Source organism: Somniosus microcephalus, chromosome 8 (genome assembly GCF_052327205.1).
Source record: "Somniosus microcephalus isolate GS21.2 chromosome 8, FLI_Smic_1.0, whole genome shotgun sequence".
Classification (NCBI taxonomy): domain Eukaryota; kingdom Metazoa; phylum Chordata; class Chondrichthyes; order Squaliformes; family Somniosidae; genus Somniosus; species Somniosus microcephalus.
Genome location: NC_140994.1, coordinates 11,877,589 through 11,902,014, shown reverse-complemented (window position 1 = coordinate 11,902,014; position 24,426 = coordinate 11,877,589). Strand labels below are relative to the sequence as shown.

Below are 24,426 nucleotides of genomic sequence, written 5' to 3'. Positions count from 1 at the left end.
TGAAGGACAGCTGTCATGTGGGAGGGAAGAAAAAAGGCCAGACGAAAGTGTGGATTAAAAAAATAATTATAATATATGTGATAGGGGCTGAGGTTATGATCTGAAATTGTTGAACTCTATGTTGACTCCGGAAGGCTGTAAAGTGCCTAATCGAAAGATGAGGTGCTGTTCCTCGAGCTTACGCTGAGCTTCCGTGGAACAATGCAAGAGGCCGAGGATGGGGAGGTCTGAGTGGGAGTGGAGCGGAGAATATTGTCCTGTCGGAAACAACTTTTATTTATATAGCGTCTTTAACGTAGTAAAACGTCCCAAGGCGGTTTACTGAAGGAGTTCGGAGAAACTGCTTCTGCTTTAGTACGGACTAGACATAATCTGCAGCTTCCATGCTGTAGCAACAGTGAAAGACAAGAAACTAGCTCAATAGGTGGGACAGGAGAAGGATGAAACAGGCACACAAAGCAAGCGCTTCTGCTCTTTTGTTCAAGTGGTTTGAAAACAAAAGACACGACGAGTAAACAGGCATGACCTTCGCCCCACTCTCCTCCTCCCTTCCCCCCCACCCCACCCCCCCCCCGCAATAGCTTTTGAGAATTTGATAACAATGACGTCATGTTGAGGGGAAATGGTTGGGAGGAGTTCGGAACTGGAGGTCATTAAGCACTTCCAGCTCACTTCCTCATCTAGCTGAAATCAGGACGCAACCCGGCCCAGTTTACATCACTTTCCGACCCCAAATCCGGACTGTCTGAAAGGAATCACTGGGCACTGGTGGTGTGCCACAGTACAAGAAGCAAGTGCCAATAATGCCTAGTCTTCTTAATTTAAATTATCTGGCAATTTATTTGATTTTAGCACTAAATTCCTATTTACCAGTGTTATTTGCATTGCTTATTCAAACTTATAGTGCAAAATGCTAATTTGAATTTTTAGGAGTACATTTTGCATAAAAAGGGTGTATATTTAAAAACTGCTTCTCCTGTGGCACAGAAACCCTCAAAGCAGAAGTGTCCAAGCTTTTTGGACTTTGTAGGTGTTTGGGCGCGTACCATGGAGCCGCTCGAGCCCCTTAAGGCATTTACCTTCAATCTTCTCATTAGTTTGCATATACTTAAGCTGTGGATACCAACAGACCTTCGGTGTTCGCATGTAGGATTTGTCCACCTGCGAGGCAACAGCCCCAGGAACAACACAAAATCCAATCACGACAAACCAGTGATTCACAAATACAGGTAGACTACCTTTTATCCGAACTTCCGAAAACCGAAACCCTCTAAAAACCGAAGGTTTTGTCGTTCAGCGTAAGTCGTGCGCACGACATGACCAGAGTGGCGCACGACCCCGACCCCCGCCGACGACCCCCCGCGGACCCCCGCCGACCCCGACTCCCGCCGACCCCCCCGCGGACCCCCGCCGACCCCGACTCCCCCGCGGACCCCCGCCGACCCCGACTCCCACCGACCCACCCCCGACAAATTTCCCAGTCTTATAAAATACCTTCCGAAATCCGAAACACGGCTGGTCCCGAGGTTTTCGGATAAAGGATAGTCTACCTGTACAAGCATAAAAAAGCACATGGCCAGGCCGCACAAGACCCACAGTCCGCACTTTGAACACCTCTGCTGTAAAGCAGGAGAAAAGACATTACTGTCTGCCTTGGCTCAGTGGGTAGCACTCTCCCCTCGGAGTCAAAAGGTTGTGGGTTCAAGTCCCATTCGCAGAGACTTGAGCACAAAAATCTAGGTTGATTAGATTCCCAGTGCGTTACTGAGGGAGTGCTGCACTGTCAGAGGTGCCGTCTTTCGGATGAGACGTTAAACCGAGGCCCCGTCTGCCCGCTCAGGTGGGTGTAAAAGATCCCACGGCACTATTTCGAAGAAGAGCAGGGGCGTTCACCCCGGTGTCCCAGCCAATATTCATCCTTCAGCCAACATCACTAAAAACAGATGATCTGGTCATTATCACATTGCTGTTTGTGGGAGCTTGCTGTGCACAAATTGGCTGCCGCGTTTCCTACATTACAACAGTGACTACACTTCAAAAGTACTTCATTGGCTGTAAAGCGCTTTGGGGCGTGCTGAGGTTGTGAAAGGCGCTGTCTGTCACTGCAGTGCAGCACCACCAAACTGAGATAAACTTACAAAGTTTTGATTTCTACCAGAGCTTCCTGTCTGGTGATTTTCACCTTCTGAAGATCCTCCTTTCGGACACTGTGACTTTTCCGTCTTGTGAGGGCCTGCTCAGTGAGCTGCTCTTGGCAGCAATCCTGCAGGTACCCAAGTACGGCAGGGGTAGAGATAAATACTGCAAGCAAGATGAACCAGCCAGCTGCAGAAGACAAGAAAATGAATGACCACTAGGTACAAACTGCAAAAAAAAGTGCGCTCAAACGGAGGGACGTTTACTGGTGGGGAGCGGAACGTTGCCCCCATTTCAGGCGGCCAGTGTCGGCATCAAGCACCGCCAGCATGGGTTAGATGAGGAGCAAAGCTCCCCCTACAGTGCTCCGTGCAAGCACTCCCAGGTCAGATGGAGCACAGATCACATGCACGTGGCCCCAATAACGAGGTGGAATTTCCACAGCTGTTCCCCCACCGGGAACCCTGGAGAAAGGGCGGAAGCGGCCATTTAGGAGACTGCTCTAGGATTTCCACCAATCTTCCGCCAGCGTTACTGCAGGAGATCCCGATGTACCTTCGCATCAGAATAGCATCCCCTACTGCACCAGTGTGACATTTTCAATTCCCCGCAACTGAATTGGGCAACGTTTCCCCCCTAAAAACATTTTCTTGTGCGCAGCCTGTTTATTTCAATGCCCGGTACCCTTACATTTGCCGCTCGGCTGCGCACTTGCAGTATCTAAGAGGGAACAACTTGTGAGCGGCCTGCGCAGTACCTTCCAGATTGCTACGCGCGCAGCTTAGAGGGGACATTGGACTGGGGCCTTATCTGGCACAGGCACATAGAAACATAGAAGATAGGAGCAGGAGTAGGCCATTCGGCCCCTCGAGCCCGTTCCGCCATTCAATGAGATCATGGTTGATCATCCAAATTCAGTACCCTGTCCCTGCCTTCTCCCCATATCCCTTGATCCCTTTAGCCTTAAAAAATATATCCAACTCCTTCTTGAATATATTTAATGAATTGGCCTCAACTGCCTTCTGTGGTAGAGAATTCCACAGGTTCACCACTCTCTGGGTGAAGAAATTCCTCCTCATCTCTGTCCTAAATGGCTTACCCCTTATCCTTAGACTGTGACCCCTGGTTCTGGACTCCCCTCGCCCTGTTCCTGGGACTAGGGACAGGGTCACTGGCAAGGTTTGGAAGCTAAGCAGAGCCAGGCCTGGTTAGTACCTGGAGGGCTGACCATCAGGGAAGACCAGGTGCAGAAGGTCACGGAAGGAGCCCCGAGGAGGGGCGGTTGGTGAGCAGGCCCGGGCGTTGGGCTGAAGATTGCCGGACAGGAGGAATGGTGGAAAGGGAATGGCGGCGCGCACAGACGCAGTGGCTTTGCTTCTCCCAGGACGGTGCTATTTACGTTTAATGTTAATGTTATTTGTACTGGACTCATGGGAGCTTGCAAGATCACATTTCGTTGTTCATGTACTTGTGCATTGTACAATGACAATAAAGTTGAATTATTATCAGGAACACCCTTCCTGCATCTAGTCTGTCTAGTCCTGTTAGAATTTTATAAGTTTCAATGAGATCCCCTCTCATTCTTCTAAACTCCAGCCGCATGGCCTCCTTCTGTGCTGCAAGGTTCTGTGATTATGAGATTAACAATTTAGAGCTAAAATGAAGGCACTTTCATGCCCACTGAGAACGGGACTGAGTGTATCTAAGCTTATTTCACATTGGAACCTTATAGCCAGCACAGGAGACACGTGTCCAGTCGGTCTGGGCAGGCCGAGGACACAAGCTGCACAGGTAAAAGCTCAGTGTCCACCCACTGGAGACCGCTTTAATATTAATGCTTCAATTCTTACCTTCGGTAAGCGCCAGGAATAGCACGTTGAGTGTGACGCAACACAACATGGAGCATTTGGGCGCTTTCCACCTGCAAAATAGTAAGTTTGATTAATAAATCTGGCAGCATCCAGCTTCAATAATCCCTTTGCCCAAATTGATAATGCCCTTAATAGTTTGCTGATTTCACGGTGCATTTAGACTGCAGCTACAGTTTGCATTGAAGCAAAGCTGATCAAATCATAGAATGAGGAGGCCATTCGGCCCGTTGTGCCAATGCCGGCTCTTTGAAAGAGCTCTCCAATTAATCCCACTCCCCTGCTCTTTCCCCCATTGCCCCGCAAAATGTTTCCTTTTCAAATATTTATCCAATTCCCTTTTGAAAGTTATTATTGAATCTGCTCCCTTTCAGGCAGCGCATTCCAGATAATAACAACTCGCTGCGTTAAAAAAAAATGTCCACATCTCCCCTCTGGTTCTTTTGCCAATTATCTTAAATCTGTGTCCTCTGATTACCAACCCTTCTGCCACTGGAAACATTTTCTCCCCATCTCCGCGATCAAAACTGTTCATGATTTTGAACACCTCTATTAAATCTCCCCTTCACCTTCTCTGCTCTAAGGAGAACAAACCCAGCTTCTCCAGTCTCGCCACAGAACTGATGTTCCACATCCCCGGTACCATTCTCGCAAATCTCCTCTGCACCTTCTCCAAGGCGGCATCTGACGAGAGGTCAGATGGTGGCCATTTCGGGTGCACGCCCATCTTAAAGACGGAGCGAAAATCAAAAATACTGTAGATGCTATAAATGCGAAACAGAAACAGGGAACGCTGGAGACAATCAGGTCAGACAGCATCCATCGAGAAAATATAAGACAGGTGAGGTCTGGGGCTCTGAGGAAAGGTTTTATACCCAAGTGATCATCTGTCTCGTGTCTTCTCAATTCATGTTGCCTTTCCTTCTTCAAAAACATCCTGGCTGAAACTCCAATGCTGCTACCCAGAAGGTTCTCTGTGTGCTCGTGAGCAACTCCTCCCCAGCAGTTACATTTTAGACGGTACAGGTGGTTGTGTCGGCACTGTGTAAACATTTTATATTAACTGCAACTGGGTTCAAGGGACCAGCTGGGCACTTTTACACTGGGTGCGTCAAACCAAAGCAGTGGGAGACTGCTCTCCGCAGGGAGTGTCACTCTGCAAGTCAAGTCAGGCTCTCACTCTGGATTTACCCGATAACATTGCCAGTGCAAGGGGACACACCACTTCGCACCAAAGTTAAGGCGGCAGCTTGTACACATTCTTATAACGCATCATTCCATCTACCACAAAAACAAATCACCTTAAACATTCACTCCCTCCACCACTGGCGTACCGTGGCTGCAGTGTGTACCATCTACAAGATGCACTGCAGCAACTCGCCAAGGCTTCTTCGGCAGCATCTCCCAAACCCGCGGCCTCTTCCACCTAGAAGGACAAGGGCAGCAGGCGCACAGGAACACCACCACCTCCAATTTCCCCTCCAAGTCACACATCATCCTTTCTTGGAAGTGTATCGCCGATCCTTCATCGTCGCTGGGTCAACATCCTGGAACTCCCTCCCTAACAGCACTGTGGGAGTACCTTCACCACACGGACTGCAGCGGTTCAAGACGGCTCACCACCACCTTCTCAAGGGCAACTAGGGATGGGCAATAAATGCCGGCCTCGCCAGCGACGCCCACATCCCATGAATGAATTTTAAAAATATGCTTATTCCAGCAAAAGCAATCAGGTTGTGTATACTGTGGTGGGAAACAGAATAGATCTCACTCTTTCTTTTTAAGACACACACAGTTTGGGGCAAACCTAGGAGATAATCCTACATGAGTCACTATCTAAGGACTGTGGTAAACCACTGTTTGTATTCCACTGTGTACATGCCTGGACATGCCTCGGCTGACTCCTCCCACAAGTCCTAGTATAAAGGTGACTGCTCCCCAGCCCTTTGTATTTCTGGACCGGTCGACCACTCGAGGCAGACCTTCATTCTTTTGTTAATAAAAGCCTTTAGTTACTCTCTTAACTCTCAGTCTTTTATGAGTAATTGATAGCGCATCAAGGACATTGAGTTACAACTATTTCTGAACAACAGTTTGCATTTATATAGCACCTTTAACTTAGTAAAACATTCCGAGGCGTTTCACGAGAGCGTCAAACAAAATTTGACACCGGGTTTTGGGGGCTGGGCGGGGAATGATATGAGATCAGTCAGGATTCCAGTTCATTATCCTTTGACTCCATATTGGAATCTGCATTGATGGGGATGGCTGGTTGGAAGACAGTGGAGAAATTCTCAACCAAAAGCCTGTGTGTCTCGAGAACCTTTCAAATTTGGAAAAAAAATATAACTACCCAGTGCCGTGTCCTGCTCTGCGCCACCTTAATTGCCTCCTGATTTTCCAATGCAATACAGGCCTTTAAGCCTAAACAGTGTCATAAAATGCTACAAATGTACATTTATCATAAAGTTAAAGAAACACCAGGAGATAAAGTATCTACAGCGGTTACCATCTGAACACTGAAAATGGCTCTCCTGGGGCTCATAAAAAAGAAATGTATTTGCTCAGGATACCCTTGGAATGTAATTTACTCGCACCATGATTTATTGGAAACTCGGATTAATCAAGTAGGGAAGGAACATCGGATACAATAGGCCCATTATCTTGTCCATCAATCCAGGTAATCCTAAAGGAGCTTGAGCAGGTCACACCAGCTCAACTCAGCATTTTATTTTCTTTAAGGATGCCTTCACGCTATAACTGCAGTGTCAGTAAGTGGTTTCACAAGGCAAAGGGGAGAGGAGAATTTTTTTTTTTTTTTTTTTTTTTTTTTTTTTTTTTTTTTTTTTTTTTTTAAATGCAGCGAGTTGTGATCTGGAATGCACTGCCCGAAAGGGCGGTGGAAGCAGATTCAATAGTGACTTTCAGAAGGGAATTGGATAAATACTTGAAAAAGGAAAAATTTGCAGGGCTGTGGGGAAAGAGCAGGGGGAGTGGGATTAATTGGAGAGCTCTTTCAAAGAGCCAGCACAGGCACGATGGGCCGAATGGCCTCCTTCTGCGCTATATGTTTCTATGATTATGGTGTAAGTGCAATCTAAATCTGGAGTCAAGGCCCGATCTAAGCCCATATCAAAGCAGAGTGGGTTTCCATGGAAGGTGCAGTCTCCGACCCCTCTAGAGTTAGTTTGGGCTTTGACACCCAACTTACAAAGTTTAACCTGAATGCACAACAAAATGCCCCCGAGGTAATCAGAGTCCCAACCTTTCATGATCAGATTCGGCATCTGTTGACTTACTGGCACATTCTTTGTTTCTGTGTTCTGCAAATGCTAACTTAAATAACTATCTTTCAGAACTGGGGATCGATCCCCAGGATTGTGTCGATATTTGCAAAAGGATCCTCAGAACGGTGATAAAGCTGGGCTCCCTGGGAGCGTGCCCATATGTGCCCCTGGGGGGGTGGGCATCCCACACACACAAACACATGCTGCTGCTTTAAAACAGGTGTGGAACCTTAGAAGCTGGCGAGTCGCTTTATATATAAAGCTCTGCCGAGGGGCATTTTCCACTTTCCGCTGGACAGGAACGACAAAAAACAGGAATCTACCATATGATAAAACATAAGGCAAGGAAGTCACTCCCACAGCGAGTGCGGGAAAGGAATACAACAACAACAATACAGTTCAAAGCAAAATGTCATCGGTTGAGCCCAGCAGTGTGTCTACATCAGCGACGAGTCACTATTAGCTAAATTATTTTTCGGATTTCATGAATATACTAGTATGGCAAATGAAATTATTTTTCATAATTCATTTGAAAATTTTGTTCAAAGCATATTTTTATTTTGCCAGATTGGCCCCTCTCTGTGTTAACTCCTGCTGTTACATAGAAACATAGAAGATAGGAGCAGGAGTAGGCCATTCGGCCCCTCGAGCCTGCTCCGCCATTCAATGCGATCATGGCTGATCATCCAAACTCAGTACCCTGTCCCTGCCTTCTCCCCATATCCCTTTAGCCTTAAGAAATCTATCTAACTCCTTCTTGAATATATTTAATGAATTGGCCTCAACTGCCTTCTGTGGTAGAGAATTCCACAGGTTCACCACTCTCTGGGTGAAGAAATTCCTCCTCATCTCAGTCCTAAATGGCTTACCCCTTATCCTTAGACTGTGACCCCTGGTTCTGGACTCCCCCGCCATCGGGAACATTCTTCCTGCATCTAGTGTGTCCAGTCCTGTTAGAATTTTATAAGTTTCAATGAGATCCCCTCTCATTCTTCTAAACTCGTGAGTACAAGCCCAATCGACCCAATCTCTCCTCATACGTCATTCCTGCCATCCCAGGTATCAGTCTGGTGAATCTTCGCTGCACTCTCTCCATGGCAAGAACATCCTTCCTCAGATAAGGCGACCAAAACTGCACACAATACTCAAGGTGTGGTCTCACCAAGGCCCTGTACAACTGCAGCAAGACATCCTTGCTCCTGTACACAAGTGCCAACTGCCCTTCAGCTCCACGCCCAAATGGCCAATCATCATGTGCGAGCCGAGATTAAGCATTGGTAGGGTTCCTGATCACGCGGGACTGCGGCATTATATCAGAGCCCGATCCTGCCCTCAATACACGCGTGTGTTCACAAACACACACATCCGGGCTGGGGCCTATTAGGGACAAAGAAGGTGATATATGCTTAGAGGCGCAGGGCAAGGCTAGCATACTTAATGAGTATTCTGTATCGGTGTTTACTGAGAAGGTGGATGCTGACAAACTATCTGTAGAAATGGAAAAGGTAGAAGCAATGGAAGGGGTGAAAACTGATGAACAGGATGTACTAGAAAGGCTGGGTATGCTTAGAGTGGATAAGTCACCTGGTCCAGGTGGCTTGCATCCCAGGTTGCAAAGCGAATTGGGGGAGGAGATAGCGGAAGCGCTTGCCATAATTTTCCAATCTTTCTTAGACACGGGGGAACTGCTTGAGGATTGGAAAGTGGCAAATGTGACACCATTGTTCAAGAAAGGGTGTAAGGACAATCCTTGTAACTACACGCCGGTCAGTTTAACATCAGTGGTGGGTAAAGTTTCAGAAACAATAATCAAGGAAAAAATTAAGGAGAGCCAACACGGAGTTGTAAAAGGCAGATCGTGTTTGACTAATCTAATTAAATTTTTTGATGAAGTAACAGGGAGGATCGATGAAGGGACTGCAATGGATGTTGTCTACATGGATTTTATGAAGGCGTTTGAGTACCACATAGAAGGCTGGTTAACAAAATTGAGGCTCATGGAATAGGTGGGTCAGTGGCAGCTTGGATAAGTAATTGGCTTAAGGACAGAAAACAGCGAGTTGTGGTAAATGGCTGTTTTTCAGACTGGAGGATAGACATTGGTGTTCCCCAAGGGTCAGTGCTGGGGCCACTGCTTTTTTTGAGATATAAATGACCTGAATACTGGAATACAGAGTAGAATTTCTAAATTTGCCAATGACACCAAACTTGGGGGTGTGGCAAACAGTGAGGATGATACCAATCGACTGCAACAGGACATAGAAAGGCCAGCAGAATGGGCAGATGGAATTTAATACAGAGAAGCGTGAGGTGATGCATTTTGGCAGAAGGAACAGGGAGAGGCAATATACACTTAATGGCACAGTTTTAAAGAGTGTGCAGGGACAGAGGGACCTGGGAGTTAATGTGCATAGGCCCCTGAAGGTGGCAGGACATATTGAGAGAGTGGTTAGCAAAGCATATGGGATCTTGGGCTTCATAAATAGGAGGTATTGAGTACCACACTTTAGGAAGGATGTGAAGGCCCTTGAGAGGGTGCAGAGGAGATTTACCAGAATGATCTGGGGATGGGGGGATCTTAGCTACAAGGACAGGTTGGAGAAGCTGGATTTGTTTTCATTAGAGCAAAGGAGGTTGAGGGGTGATTTGATAAGAGGTGTACAAGATTATGACAGGTTTGGATAGGCTAGACGGGGAAAGGCTGTTCCCACTAGTTGATGGTACAAGGACTAGGGGACACAGATTTAAGGTTTTGGGCAAGAGATACAGGGGGGATGTGAGGAAAAACTTTTTTACGCAGCGAGTGGTGATGACCTGGAACTCGCTGCCGACGGAAGTGGTGGAAGCGGAGACACTCAATGTTTCCACGGGGCGACCGGATAGGCACTTGAGGGAAAGGGCATGGACCCCATGGGACTGGGACGGACACACACACACCCACCACCCCCCCCCCACCCACTGTGGGATCTTTTATGCCCACCCGAGAGGGCAGACAGGGGCCTTTGTTTATTGTCTCATCCAAAAGAGGACACCTCCGACAGTGCAGCGGAGGCCCCTCAGTACTGGGAGTATCAGCCTAGGTTTTGTGCTCAAGTCTCTGACGTGGGCCTTGATCTCTCAATCTTCTGGCGCAGTCGAGAGTGCTACCCACTGAGCCACAGCGAACACATCAATATGGTGTATTAACTCACTGGACAATCAGGGAAAACAATATAAACATTCTAAACCCACATCCTGTGACCGTGATACATTAATGATGATGTCTCAAACTGCCTCCAACACAAAGGAATATAATGCGTCATTAAGATAAAGCGTCTAACACCCAGTTTGTCCACCGCACACCACATACTAGAATTACACTTTAAGAAAACGCAACTCATTCAGAAAAAAAAAAGAAAGCCAGTCCCTTAATGCTGTGCACTTCTGACCTGGAGCCTGAAACTTACAAGCATTTCCCAATCTGCACAGGTCCTTCACTGCCCTGAAACGTTAACCCGGTGTCTCTTGCCCAAGATGCTGCCTGACCTGCTGAGTGTTTCCAGCATTTTTCTGTTTAGATTTCAGATTTCCACCATGCGCAGTATTTTGCCTTTGTAGCCCTGATAATCAGTTTATTGAACAATTCGACTTTGCGGCCATATAAATAGACAGCTTTTCCTTAATACAATAGTACATTGTGCACTACATGGTATATGACTCACGTTCGTCCAAAAGCAGTATCACATCCAATTTACCACAAACAATGCCCTAAGAGTCCTTTATCAAAATCAAATCAACTTTTATTGTCATTGTTAGTGCACAAGTGCAGTACAACGAAATGTAGGATTGCGGCTCCAGAGTGTGTACATTTAGATTAAGACATTTAAACATTCAACATACATTTGGCTTGTAATACATTAACATAAACATAACCATAATAAAGTGCATTGGCAGATGTGCAGGCTTTAGAGTTTATTTGTGGAGTTCAGTAGGATGACAGCCCTGGGAAAGAAGCTGTTCCTAAATCTGGTCGTACGGGTGCGAATGCATCTGTAGCGTCTCCCAGATGGCAGGAGGGCGAACAGACTGTGGCTGGGGTGGGTAGGGTCTTTGATGATGGACCGCGACCTCCGTAAACAGCGTTTCTGGTATATGTGCTCTATGGTCGGTAGCCGGGTGCCGGTAATGCATTGGGCAGTTTTGACTACCCGCTGCAGGGCTTTCCGGTCATAGTAGCTACAGCTGCCATACCATACTGTGATACAGTTTGTCAGGATGCTCTCTATTGTGCAGCGGTAAAAGTTACAGAGGATCAGGGGTGACAGGTTACATCCCTTCAGCCTCCTTAGGAAATATAGGCGCTGCTGGGCCTTCTTCACCAGAGAGGAGGTATTGAGGGACCAGGAGAGGTCTTCCGTGATGTGGACTCCGAGGAACTTAAAGCTGTTGGCTTTAAAGTTGGCTAGATCCACACGCAAGGATCTTGTTGTCACAGAATAATTATTTAATAAGAACATAAGAATTAGGAACATTAGAATAAGAAGTTGAAGCCCATGGAACAAAAGGGACAGTGGCAGCATGGATACGAAATTGGCTAAGTGACAGGAAATAGAGAGTAGTGGCGAACGATTGTTTATCGGACTGGAGGAAGGTATACAGTGGTGTTCCCCAGGGGTTGGTATGAGGACCACTGCTTTTCTTGATATATATTAATGACTTGGACTTGGGTGTACAGGGCACAATTTAAAAATTTGCAGATGACACAAAACTTGGAAGTATAGTGAACAGTGAGGAGGATAGTGATGGACTTCAAGAGGACACAGACAGGCTGGTGGAATGATGAAATTTGGCAGATGAAATGTGGCAGATGAAATTTAACGCAGAAAAGTGCGAAGTGATACATTTTGGTAGGAAGAACGAGGAGAGGCAATATAAACTAAAGGGTACAATCCTAAAGGGGGTGCATGAACAGAGAGACCTGGGGGTGTATGTGCACAAATCATTGAAGGTGGCAGGGCAGGTTGAGAAAGTGGTTAAAAAAGCACATGGGATACTGGGCTTCATAAATAGAGGCATAGAGTACAGAAGCAAGGAAGTTATAAAAGGTTCGGCCTCAACTGGAGTAGTGTGTCCAATTCTGGGCACCACACTTTACGAAGGATATGAAGGCCTTAGAGAGGGTGCAGAAAAGATTTACAAGAATGATTCCAGGGATAAGGGACTTCAGTTACGTGGATAGACTGGAGAAGCTGGGGTTGTTCTCCTTGGAGCAGAGAAGGTTGAGAGGAGATTTGATAGAGATGTTCAAAATCATGAGGGGTCTGGACAGAGTAGATAGAGAGAAACTGTTCCCATTGGCGGAAGGGTCGAGAACCAGAGGACACAGATTTAAGGTGATTAGCAGAAGAACCAAACGCAACATGAGGAAAAACTTCTTTACGCAGCGAGTGGTTAGGATCTGGAATGCACTGCCTGAAAGGGTGGTGGAGGCAGATTCAATCGTGGCCTTCAAAAGGGAACTGAATAAGTACCAGAGGGGAAAATATTTGCAGGGCTACGGGGAAAGGGCGGGGGAGTGGGACTAGCTGAAGTGCTCTTGCAGAGCCGGCACGGGCTCGACGGGCCGAATGGTCTCCTTCTGTGCTGTAACCATTCTATGATTCTAGGAGCAGGAGTAGTTCATACATCCCCTCGAGCCTGCTTCGCCATTCAATAAGACATTGGCTGATCTTTGACCTCAACTCCACTTTCCCACCCGATCCCCATATCCCTTGATTCGCTTAAGAGTCCAAAAATCTATCTACAGTATAAGAATGCCTCCAAAATATCTGCAGAATTAACACCTTGCCAAAAAATTTATTTTACTCATCTTCAACTGCAAAAATTGGCTGCCACATTCACCTCCACAATAACTGTGAAGACAGTTCAAAAGGGTATTGCATTGGCTGTGAAGCACCTTGGGACATCCAGAGGGCATGAAAGGTGCTACGGAAATGCAAGTTCCATCTTCAAAGCGTCTCTATTCTAATCTCCATTCACAAACCTAGAATGCAGGTTAAGCTGACGGGAATATCCCAGATTCAAACCGTTATCTGTGCTGCGTTAGCGGAGCTCAGCTGGTTGTAGGATCGCTACACTTGGCCTCTGTCGCCCTTGGTAAGGAGAGGAACAGAAAGGAATCGGCAGGGTTCCAGCTCCCTCAGTGCTATCCAACAACTCCTGCTAAAAGTGTGTGGGCGTGCACACCATCTCACCCGCGTGATTAAGATGAAGAGGAGATTATGGAGCGATTTGACAGAAATGTTGACAGGATAGAGTTGATCAAAACAGACTGCTTCCAGTAATTGAGGGATCTAGAACAAGGGGACATAGATACAAGATTAAACGCAAGAGACCTGGGACAGAGAGGAGGCTGTGGAATGCATTAGAAGAATTAGTAATCAAAGCAGAGGCCCAGTCAACATTTAATTGGATAAATGTTTGGTTGAAGGAAAAGGGAATTAAGGAGTATGCAAACAGAACATGCACATGGGACTAGGACAATTTGGTTGGGTCGAACGACCGGTTTCCGTGTTGTAATACCTGCGTAATGATGTGGTGTCTCTTCTTTGCAGTTGATTAGTTTGCCAAAGCTCACTGTAAAGAGGCACACATAAAGAATGGCCATTGAGCAAGGTACTGGAGAAGGCTACTGCTCACCAGTGGGCCCCAGGAAGAGGTCAACATGTTGAGGAGTTTAGAAAGCTTGACAAGAAACGACAGAACGTAGGCAGGCCCCAGCCAAGCCACTCAAGTTGGCTACGCAAACCCATAATGGATTGCCTGGATGGATCACCCTCCATTTTCCCACTCTCTGGAACGTTACAGTCTCTGTTAGATAGCTTCCTCCAGCAAGACACACAAGATCGAGAAGACACCATGCAATAAGTGATCAACAACAACAATGTGCATTTATATAGCGCTTTTAACATAGTAAAATGTTCACAGGAGCATTATCAAACAAAATTTGACACCGAACCGCATAAGGAGATTAGGACAGGTGACTAAAAGCTTGGTCAAAGAGGTAGGTTTTAAGGAGCATCTTAAAAAGGAGAGCAGGAATCCCAAGTCCTTTTATGCCAATCCCTGCCACAAATCTATGAATCTCACATTTGTAATCACTGGTGTAATCAACATATACAAAAAATAATTTTATTTTACGTTATTTATTAAACTAGTAGACCTTCCGTTGCACTGCTCACAGCAAGTCGAATGATGAACTGCTTTTTATAACTACAAGAACGCTACACCACATAACTAACGCACAAAGTATTGCTCTGCTAAGGTAGGTTATCTGGCCTGTCCCTATAATGCTGCAAAGTCTAATTGTTCGAAATAGAAAGCTTTCTAAATTCCTCAACATGTTCTGAAGTCAATTGCCGTTGGTGAGGGAAGTTTTTAAGATTGGCAGTTGCTTATAAATTCCTGGCACCAGGTCAGAAGAAACCACCAGGAAATGACTGGCTTTCTCCTTTTTCATTAAAAAAAATTATTTTTTTTCAATATTTTTGAAACTCTTAAGTCTGGCATCTGCGCACTTTATGCAAGAAATACTATTTAAGATGGACATGAGGATAAGGATTGGGTAGTAATCAGAACAGTTTTCTTAAACCTCTGGGGCCGGATTTCAAATCCAACCCAGACTAATGGTACGAAAGTGTCTCCTCTCGGCCAGCTTTAACAGTCCAAGCGAGCTAGAAACAGGCTCAAACCAACTAAAGCTAAGCGGAAAGTTATAAAGCAAATCTACTTGTAATTCTGAAAAAACTGGCACTCTCATTGGAGAGCCAACTTTGGACAAATCCTTTAAAGTTGGTGGTGGGGGGGGGGGGGTGAAAGAGAAGCTGTAAAGTAAGGAAATAATTCTGCCAATTAATAATTGATGTCCCAAATTATTTATATACAGACCAGAACTCCCCTACCGGAAGATCAATGTACACATCTGCACAGTTTGATTTCAGTGTTTAAGACTCTTCAGGAATAGGGTCTGTATTTTTTTAATGAAATACAGGTAGACTATCCTTTATCCGAAAACCTTGGGACCAGCTGTTTTCGGATTTCAGGTTTTCATCTCCATATCTGACAACACTGTTGCTTAGCAACAGCTTGTAAACACTCGGGCCCTGCGTTGGAAGCGTCTCTGAAGCTGTTGCTAAGCTACGGAGACTCTTGCCACAGCCTGACTGTTTTAAAAAAAAATGCTAGGGGAAGAAAAAAAAACCAAACAAAACGGCTGCTGATTTCTGCCGTTAGATCGAGGTTTCTGGCTCCCCCTGCTCCGTATCTGAATTCCTTGACTTAGCGGGGGTCTGGGGCGCGACTGCCGCAGCCAGTTGTGGGAAATCCGGATATTGGCTGACTCCTACACTAAGCTGGCCCGCAAATCAGGTCGGGGGGGGGGTGAAGAAAAGACCATCGGACGGGCCGCTGCAGCTATCGGACGGGCCGCTGTATTGTTGGGTTCACTCTCCCGGTACCTCCTTCACACTGCCCGGCTCGGCCTGCAATCTCCTACCCAGGAGGGAACTCTGTGACCCTCTGCCCTGCTCACAGGGAAAGGCAGAGCTCCCGGACCACTCTTGTCATGTTTGGCGCCACTCGGGTCATGTCATGCGCACGACTTACGCTCCACGAAAAAACTCTCGGTTTTTAGAGGTTTTCGGTTTTCAGAAGTGCGGATAAAGGATAGTCTGCCTGTATACACACACACACACACACTCGCCCTTGATTTGATCAAAGTTTTCAAGATATTAAGGGGAACCGATAGGGTAGATAGAGAGAAACTATTTCCGCTGGTTGGGGATTCTAGGGCTAGGGGGCACAGTCTACAAATTAGAGCCAGACCTTTCAGGAGTGAAGTTAGGAAACACTTCTACACACAAAGGGTGGTCGAAGTTTGGAACTCTCTTCCGCAAACGGCAATTGATGCTGGGTCAATTGGTAATTTTAAATCTGAGATTGATAGATTTTTGTTAACCAAAGGTATTAAGGGATTTGGGGCAAAGGCAGGTATATGGAGTTAGGTCACAGATCAGCCATGATCTCATTGAATGGCGGAACAGACTCGAGGGGCTAATTGGGCTACTCCTGTTCCCGTGTTCCCTCAATCCCTTCTCACGCCCATTTATACTGACCAACTGAATGGCTTTCCCTGATAACTTATTTCACAACTCCATTAACTTTCGAGTTAAAAAACTGCCTGCCTGACTTCCCTTCTTACTCCTCGCTTCCTCATTTTTAAAAACTTGTGCTCCCTGGGATTTGAACTGTGAACAATTTGTTTGCACGTGTAACCAACCGCACCAACAGAATCCTTGTTCAACCAGTTGCCTGCGGTATGCTTCCCCCTGATCACTCAGCTGATTCAGGCAGCGAGTAGCTGAGTGAGCCATACATAGCAGGGAGGTCCCCGGTTCTACCCCCAATCCGAGGCGACAGGAGGGAGCAATGATGGGCCATGGGGATGTTGCAATGGGAAGACAGCAAGGTTGGAACTCAAATGTGACAAAGGGCCTTCGCCACTTAAATGAGCCCAGCTATCAACAGCCTGTTTACAATGACAAAGGAACACTTGAGGACATAAATATGGATTACATGGAATTTGTATGTAAATAAATGAACGAGAATCTGTTTTTGTTGGCGGTGGCTGAAGGAGGCATGTTGGCCAAGACACTAGTAGAACGTTACACTCTTCTTTCAACAGTCCCATGGAATTGTCAATATCCACCTAAGCGGGTAGGTGGGGCACTGGTTTAAAATTTCATCCATAGGTCAACACTGGAGTACTGCCTCAGTGGAGTGTCAGCCTAGAGAATGAGTTCACATCCTGGTATGGAGATCAAAAACAAAACCTTCTGACTCGATAAGGAGAGCACTCCCAACTAGGCAAAGGTGGCACACAAACACAGGCTCTTAGACACTTGGCATAGCGGTGTGAAACCTTGCTCCGCCGTCAAACTGCCCGTTGCTGTCCACCTGCAAGGATGGCCCCATCGCTCATTAAATGGAGGGAACTGCCCCTCACCTGAAAAAAGGCATTAGAAGGTGCAGCCAACAGCTGATGGGCATGTTCTCCCTCGGTCAGCTAGACTCGAGTACACACTCGAGACCTGCCTGGAACGGACAGCACTTAACGCCATGAAAATGTGAGTCTACAATTAGACATCGGTCAACAAAATGAAAAGGGGCTATCGGCACACTGCCTTGCTTCTATGTCTGATGCCCCGAACATCTCCCACCCTTGCTGCTCCCGCTAATACAGTGCACATGGGCCACGCTCGCCACAGTGCAAACCAAAAACTAAAGATACAGTGAAGACTTTGCCAATGCTTAGCAGCGTTATGATATCGCATAGCAAAATGGTAAGACATGGTGGAGTCTCACCCACAGATCGATTGCATTTCGAAAGCTTTTCATGAGGCTTTCGCAGGGAAGGAGTGGGGCAGCAGCGAACCTGTTCCATCCTCTGCGGCTGGCTGCACTCGCCTATGCTGCTGTGGAACAGACTGAGCTAGAGCGATTTGTCAGTGTGAGCGACAGCACAGAGCTGACAAGGAAGGATGTTCAGTTTTGGAAGCCAAACATACTGATCCAGCAAACTCTCGAGGACTGAAGAAGATTATCACTTGCCCAACAAAGCTAAGCTACAGAAGTACCTTGGAAAAATTGCCCACTTATTAGAGTTCACCTGACAATCGCAAACTACATGACTAGCTGCACAACCACTCCAGCGGGTCTCTTGTGAATTCTAACCAGATAACAATTACTGAACTATCTGTAAATATTGAATTAATTTCAATAGTTATTTTACTTTAAATTTCACAACTGCAAAACGATACTGTACTATTTTCCTGCAAATAAATCATAAGCATGAAATGCACCATCATTGAGGCTGCTCTTGGGGCAGGGGTGGTGCAAGTTGCTTAGACTAGCCTGTTTAAGCGAATAAAGTTTGATGACAATGGGCATATTCATTTATATAGCGCCTTTCATATCTTCAAGACAACACAAAGTGCTTCACAGCCAATGAATTACCTTTGAGGTGTTGTCACTGTTATCACATAGGCAAATGCGGCAGCCAATTTCTGCACAATATCGCAGCAAAAGGTGACTCACTAACAGTAGCTCTTTCCCGGAACCACCCCACTTAGCTGCACCCAACTGATAGGGATCTCATTTCCAGATCCCTAAACTGATCTGTTCCTTCACTCCTCCTGGCTTGAGCACCTCATTCCTTACCAAGTCTCCAGTCTTTCGCTCAAGGTTCATATTGCCTACCTGTCCTCTCAAGGTCTCTGGTGACTTTCTCAAAGTCCTCATTTAGCCCTTGTAACTTCTCATTCTCTCAAAATGCACCCAAAACATCTTACCCGCCTCCTGCTCCAACTCCAAAGACTTGAGCACAAAATCCAGGCTGACACTCCCAGTGCAGTACTGAGGGAGTACTGCACCATTGGAGGTGCCGTCTTTCGGATGAGACGTTAAACCGAGGCCTCATCTGCTCTCTCAGGTGGACGTAAAAGATTCCACGGCCACTATTTCAAAGAAGAGCAGGGGAGTTCTCCCCGGTGTCCTGGGCCAATATTCATCCCTCAATCAACATCACTAAAACAGATGATCTGGTCATTATCACATTGCTGTTTGTGGGAGCTTGCTGTGCGCAAATTGGCTGCCGCATTTCCTACATTACAACAGTGACTACACTTCAAAAAGTACTTCATTGGCTGTAAAGCGCTTTGGGATGTTCGGAGATCATAAAGGCACTACATAAATGCAAGGCTTTCTTTCTTTCCTCTACCCTCCTCAACCTCACCATGCACCAACTCCTCCATCCATAACCATTCTATCATGTGAACCCTCGCCACCTTAGCTTCAATCGCTGAGGAGATTTCTTGTCATTTGCTTGTATCCTTCACCATCCATATCTCCTCGCTTGCCTCCAACTCTTCTACGCCCCAGAAAGAGCTACACCCTTCCCACCCCCCAGGATCTCAAATTCTCAACGCTTTTTTCCTCAGGTTCACCAGCCACTGTGACAGCACCGCGTCCACTGATTTACTCAACAACTACCCTGCTTCTACGTCCAATGCCCTCAGCATCTCCCACCTTTGCTGCTCCCCCCGGTATAGTATACACCTCTGGAGCTCAAACCCAAGGCAGCCTGGAATGCACATAGCACCTGACCAGCCTGGTCATCACTACTGCATCTGGCTCGAACACCACAAGCAGCATCACCTCTCACTCGCGGCAGCCAAATCCTCTTATTATTCCAGGATCCAAATCCTCTTACTATCTCTCCGGGTTTATAAATTGCACAGAACAAATTTAATCAAGTGGTCCTGATGTCATAAACTGCCACAACAGAGTTAGTGCGGGATGTACGGTCCAGCAGAATCCAGAGGTTACATGGAAGCCCTGCAGAGATGCTCATGAAAACGTACTCTAAACTTTTGTGTCTGTGCTTACAACACACAAAAAAATGACATCAACCATAGTGCGATCCACTTCCACTTCAACAGTCATTTGTGCATGACAACAAGATTAACACAGCCAAGGCTCTTCTGACTCTTGACAAGATCACAAGTTGGGACTTTTATCAGAACCTTTAGCCCATTTGACCTCAGCCTTCCAAAATACCAAACCTACCATCCCCCCGTTACAGCATCCAGCTGTCCCGTAAACACATCCAGCATTTGGGTCTCAGCCTCAGCTCAGTGGGTAGCACTCAGTGGGAGTGCTGCACTGTTGGAGGTGCCGTTCACCTGAGAGGGCCTCTCAGGTGGATGTAAAAGATCCCAAGGCACTATTCAAAGAAGAGTTCTCCCCGGTGTCCTGGCCAATATTTATCCCTCAACCAACATCACTAAAACAGATGATCTGGTCATTATCACATTGCTGTTTGTGGGAGCTTGCTGTGCGCAACTTGGCTGCCACGTTTCCTACATTACAACAGCGACTACACTTCAAAAGTACTTCATTGGCTGTAAAGCACTTTGGGACATCCTGAGGTCATGAAGAGATTTAGATAAAAATGCAAGTTCTTTCTTTCCTGCCAACTTATTCCATCTGTTCATCATCCTTTTCTTAAAACAAGGACAAACAACTTTTCATAAAGATAGTCCTTCTTCAAACAATTCCAGTTACCTCTTGTACCTTATTACCCTTGAGTGGATCAAAAAATCAAGCAGTGTGCCGAAGAGATGAATCATTCACCCCTGTGCTCACTGACCTGCATTATCTCCCAGTCCGTAACACCTCAATTTTAAAATTCTCATTCTTGTTTTAAAATCCCTCACTGGCCTCGCCCCCTCCCTAGTTCTGTAACCTCCTCCAGTCGTACAACCCTCCGAGATCGCTGCACTCCTCCTAATTCTTGCCTCTTGCGCATCCCTGATTTTAATCGCTCCACCATTGGTGGCCGTGCTTTCAGCTGCCTCTGCCCTAATCTCTGGAATTCCCTCCCTAAACCTCTCCCTCTTCCTTCAAGATGCTCTTTAAAAACTACCTCGTTGACCAAGCCTGTAGTAATAGCTCCTTATGTGGCCTGCTGTCAAATTTTGTTTCATAAAGTTCCTGTGAAGCACCTTGGGATGCTTTACAATGTTAAAGGCGCTGTATAAATACAAGTTGTTGATATTGGATCTGTAGTGATACAGAAGTAGGTACAAGTAGCACATACCAGTGGGGGAATTGGGGGAGGGAGGGATATGTCATAAAAGCATTATTACCAGCCAATAATCTATATACTGTACATCTTATTCTGGCCACTAAAATAAACCACTTACCAATTTGTGATTCTCTCTCTCTCCCCCCCCCCACACACATCATTACAGACCATCACATTTACAATTCCAGAGACAAACCACTTCAAACAGTGAAGTATAAACTCCAAAGCCAGCTGATTTTCAGCGCAGTTAAACAGTGTTCCGACAAACTATTTTCTGTTAGCTAACAAAATTTGCTTCAAAACACATCATTGTGAGACAAAAAATGTCACCGTCACCAAACGACTCCAATTCATTCCCGGCTCTTTGCCCTGATCCTGCCCACACACACACAAAAAATAGTATGCCCTTTTATTTAATAAATAAATGAATGAATGAAAGAAAAGTCACCATACAGCAAATACCAAGAACCAACTACACACCATCAGGTGACAAATAAAAAAAATAAAAAGACAAAAAAAAAACCATAAATAAATAACTCTACCTGATTAAATACTTCACCATCTCCCAGAAGTCGTACAGCGGCTCTGCGAAGAGCTCCAGCCTCTTGAAAGCCACCACCAGGCTGAGGAGGTCGAAGGTCTGCGGGGGTTTGGGCCCTCTGGTCTTGAGCTCCACCATGGGGTTGCTCTCCAACTCGGGGAGGGGGCTGCTGGCACTGAGGGGGGAGCTGCTGGGCCAAGTGATGGAGGTGGGGCTCCCAGCAGAGTCCCTCCTCTCCCCACCCTCTGCTCCAGCAGCCTCCCAGGTAGGAAGAATCCCCAAAGCAGGCTGCATATCTCCAAATATATATCTCTATATCTCTAAATATTATATATAGATATATTTATATATATCTATCTATATATAAATATATATATATATAAAATAATATATATATCCAAATAATATATATATTTAATTATTTTAAATAAAATTGAGGTATAAATGCTGCAAAGATAGAAAAGCCCAATACATGGACACAGTGCCAAGCTGGTACGGTGAGGGGTCACGGCGTCGCTAGGAGACGGGGTCGGTGGCGGCCATGTTGGCTCCGGTAAGTCCGCCGCTTTCTCTCACGGCCGCCGGTCTCTCCGCCCAGCTGTTCACCGTGTGTGGATTAAAAAGTCTCCCAAAGCACCTCCTCCCTTCCTCTTCCTTCCCCCTCCCCAGTCGACGTCGTGGAACGCCTCTCCTCCTTCCTCCGCTCTCGGACGCTGCTGCCTCCGCCCCAGGCCCGAGCAATTGAGCAGGAGCCGCCCCTCAATGTGCCGCAAGCGCGATGAGGTCATGCGTTGGCTAACAACAACAACTCGCCTTTCTAACAACAACAATTCGCCTTTCTAACAACAATTTGCCTCTTTAACAACAACAACTTGCCTTTCCTACAACAACCACGTTCCTTTATAACAACAGCTTGCCTTTATAACAACAACAACTTGGTTTTTATAACAACAACTTACCTTTCCTACAACAACTTGCCTTTCTCACAACAACAACTTGCCTTCCTACAACAACGTGCCTTTATAACAACAACTTGCCTTTCTAACAACTTGCCTTTCTAACAACAACTTGCTTTTGAGTGCAGCGAGCACCGAGTGAACAACTGGGAGTTTGGTAAGTGTGGGAGTTCAGTGAAGTGGAGGAAGGAAGTGCTTGCTTTTCCTAACTTCTCCTGCAGAGTGGCGGCGGACCTGAGTGGGAGCAGACCGAGGCCCGAGGGCGGGGATAAAAGCAGCAGTAGACCTGCATCAACAAGAAGAAACAACAGTGTGACGTCACAGGTAAGGCAGGTAAGTGATTGGTAGTGACTGTGGGCTGAGTTTTAAGTTAACATATAACTAAATTATAAAAACTAAACTTAATTTAATTAATTTAATAAACTAAAGGAGGTAAATAATTTAATTAACACCAAACTAATTAATTAAATAAATAAAATGATGGGAGAACAGGAGATGTGTTGCTGCTGCAACATGTGGGAGCTTGTGAACATTTTTGTCCAGTGTGACTACATCTGCGGTAAGTGTCTGTGGCTCGAGGAACTTTGGCTCCGAGTTGAGGAACTGGAGTCCGAGCTGCGGACATTGTGAGACATCAGGAAGGGAGAAAGTTACCTGGATCTTTTGCTCCAGGAGGCTGCCACACCCCTTAGATTAAATACTTTGGAATTGACACGTGGCCAGGGACAGGAGGGTGTGACTGCGAGTGAGGCAGGTACAGGATCCAGGAGTTAGTATTGCAGAAGCCTCAGTCCCTGCACTTGTCCAATAGATTCGAGTTCTTGCAACCCTTGTGGGCAAGTGCGGGGACTGCAGGGAGGACGAGCAAACTGACCATGGCACCATGGTACAAGAAGCCGTTCAAGTGGGGGGAGTAAAAAGGAAGGTGGTTGTAGTAGGCGACAGTATAGTTAGGGGGATAGACACTGTTCTCTGCAGCCAGGAGCGTGAGTCCCGAAGGCTATGTTGCCTATCCAATGCCAGGGTAAAGGACATCTCCGGGCTGGAGAATAACTTGGAGTGGGAGGGGGAGGATCCAGTTGTCATGGTCCATGTAGGTACCAACGACATAGGTAGGACAAAGAAAGAGGTTCTGCTGAGAGAGTTTGAGCAGCTAGGGACTAAATTAAAAAGCAGAACCACAAAGGTCATAATCTCTGGATTATTACCGGAGCCACGAGCAAATTGGTATAGGGTCAATAGGATCAGGGAGATGAATGCGTGGCTCAAAGATTGGTGTGGGAGAAGTGGGTTTTGATTTGTGGGGCACTGGCACCAGTACTGGGGAAAGAAAGAACTGTTCCGTTGGAACGGACTACACCTGAAACATGCTGGGACTAGAGTTCTAGCGAATCGAATAACTAGGGAGGTAGATAGGGCTTTAAACTAAATAAGGGGGGGGGGTGGAGGGTCCTGATGGAAATAAATCTAGAATGCTAAAGAGAAAAGACAAGGAAGCAGTGCAGGAAAGTGATTGGGGTAAGGATAACCAGATTGTGTCAGGAAGGGACAGAGCGTACAAACAAAGGAGTGCACTAACAAATAGGGTCCGGGTAAGAAAAAATGGTAAGACAATAGGGCCATAGTACAAAAAAAGTTAAGATGTCTAAACATGTTAAGACAAATCTAAAGGCACTGTATCTGAATGCACGAAGCATTCGTAATAAGGTAGACGCATTAACAGCGCAGATAAATGTAAATGGATATGATATAATTGCGATTACAGAGACATGGCTGCAGGGTGACCAAGGCTGGGAGCTGAATATTCAAGGATATTCGATATTTAGGAAGGACAGTCAAAAAGGAAAAAGAGGTGGGGTGGTGTTGTTGGTAAAGGATGAAATCAGAGCAATAGTGAGAAAGAATATTGGCTCAGAAAATCAAGATGTAGAATCAGTCTGGGTGGAGCTAAGAA

At 46.2% G+C, this 24,426-nt stretch overlaps 1 protein-coding gene across 2 annotated transcripts in view; it reads right to left on the bottom strand.

Moving 5' to 3' along the window:
* The window catches only part of zfyve27 (zinc finger, FYVE domain containing 27), a 222,353-nt gene extending 200,049 nt beyond the window's left edge, over positions 1-22,304 (bottom strand). The window contains exons 1-3 of one of the 2 annotated variants that reach the window (XM_085994250.1): positions 21,518-22,304; positions 3,987-4,057; positions 2,139-2,325 (exon numbers count right to left, since the gene is read on the bottom strand). In XM_085994250.1, the coding sequence (XP_085850376.1) occupies positions 2,139-2,325; positions 3,987-4,057; positions 21,518-21,810 (551 nt within the window). In that variant the 5' untranslated portion in view covers positions 21,811-22,304. The remainder of the gene's footprint in view (positions 1-2,138; positions 2,326-3,986; positions 4,058-21,517) is intronic. The other variant, XM_085994251.1, reaches the window with a different exon arrangement.
* Between the last annotated feature and the right edge of the window lie 2,122 nt (positions 22,305-24,426).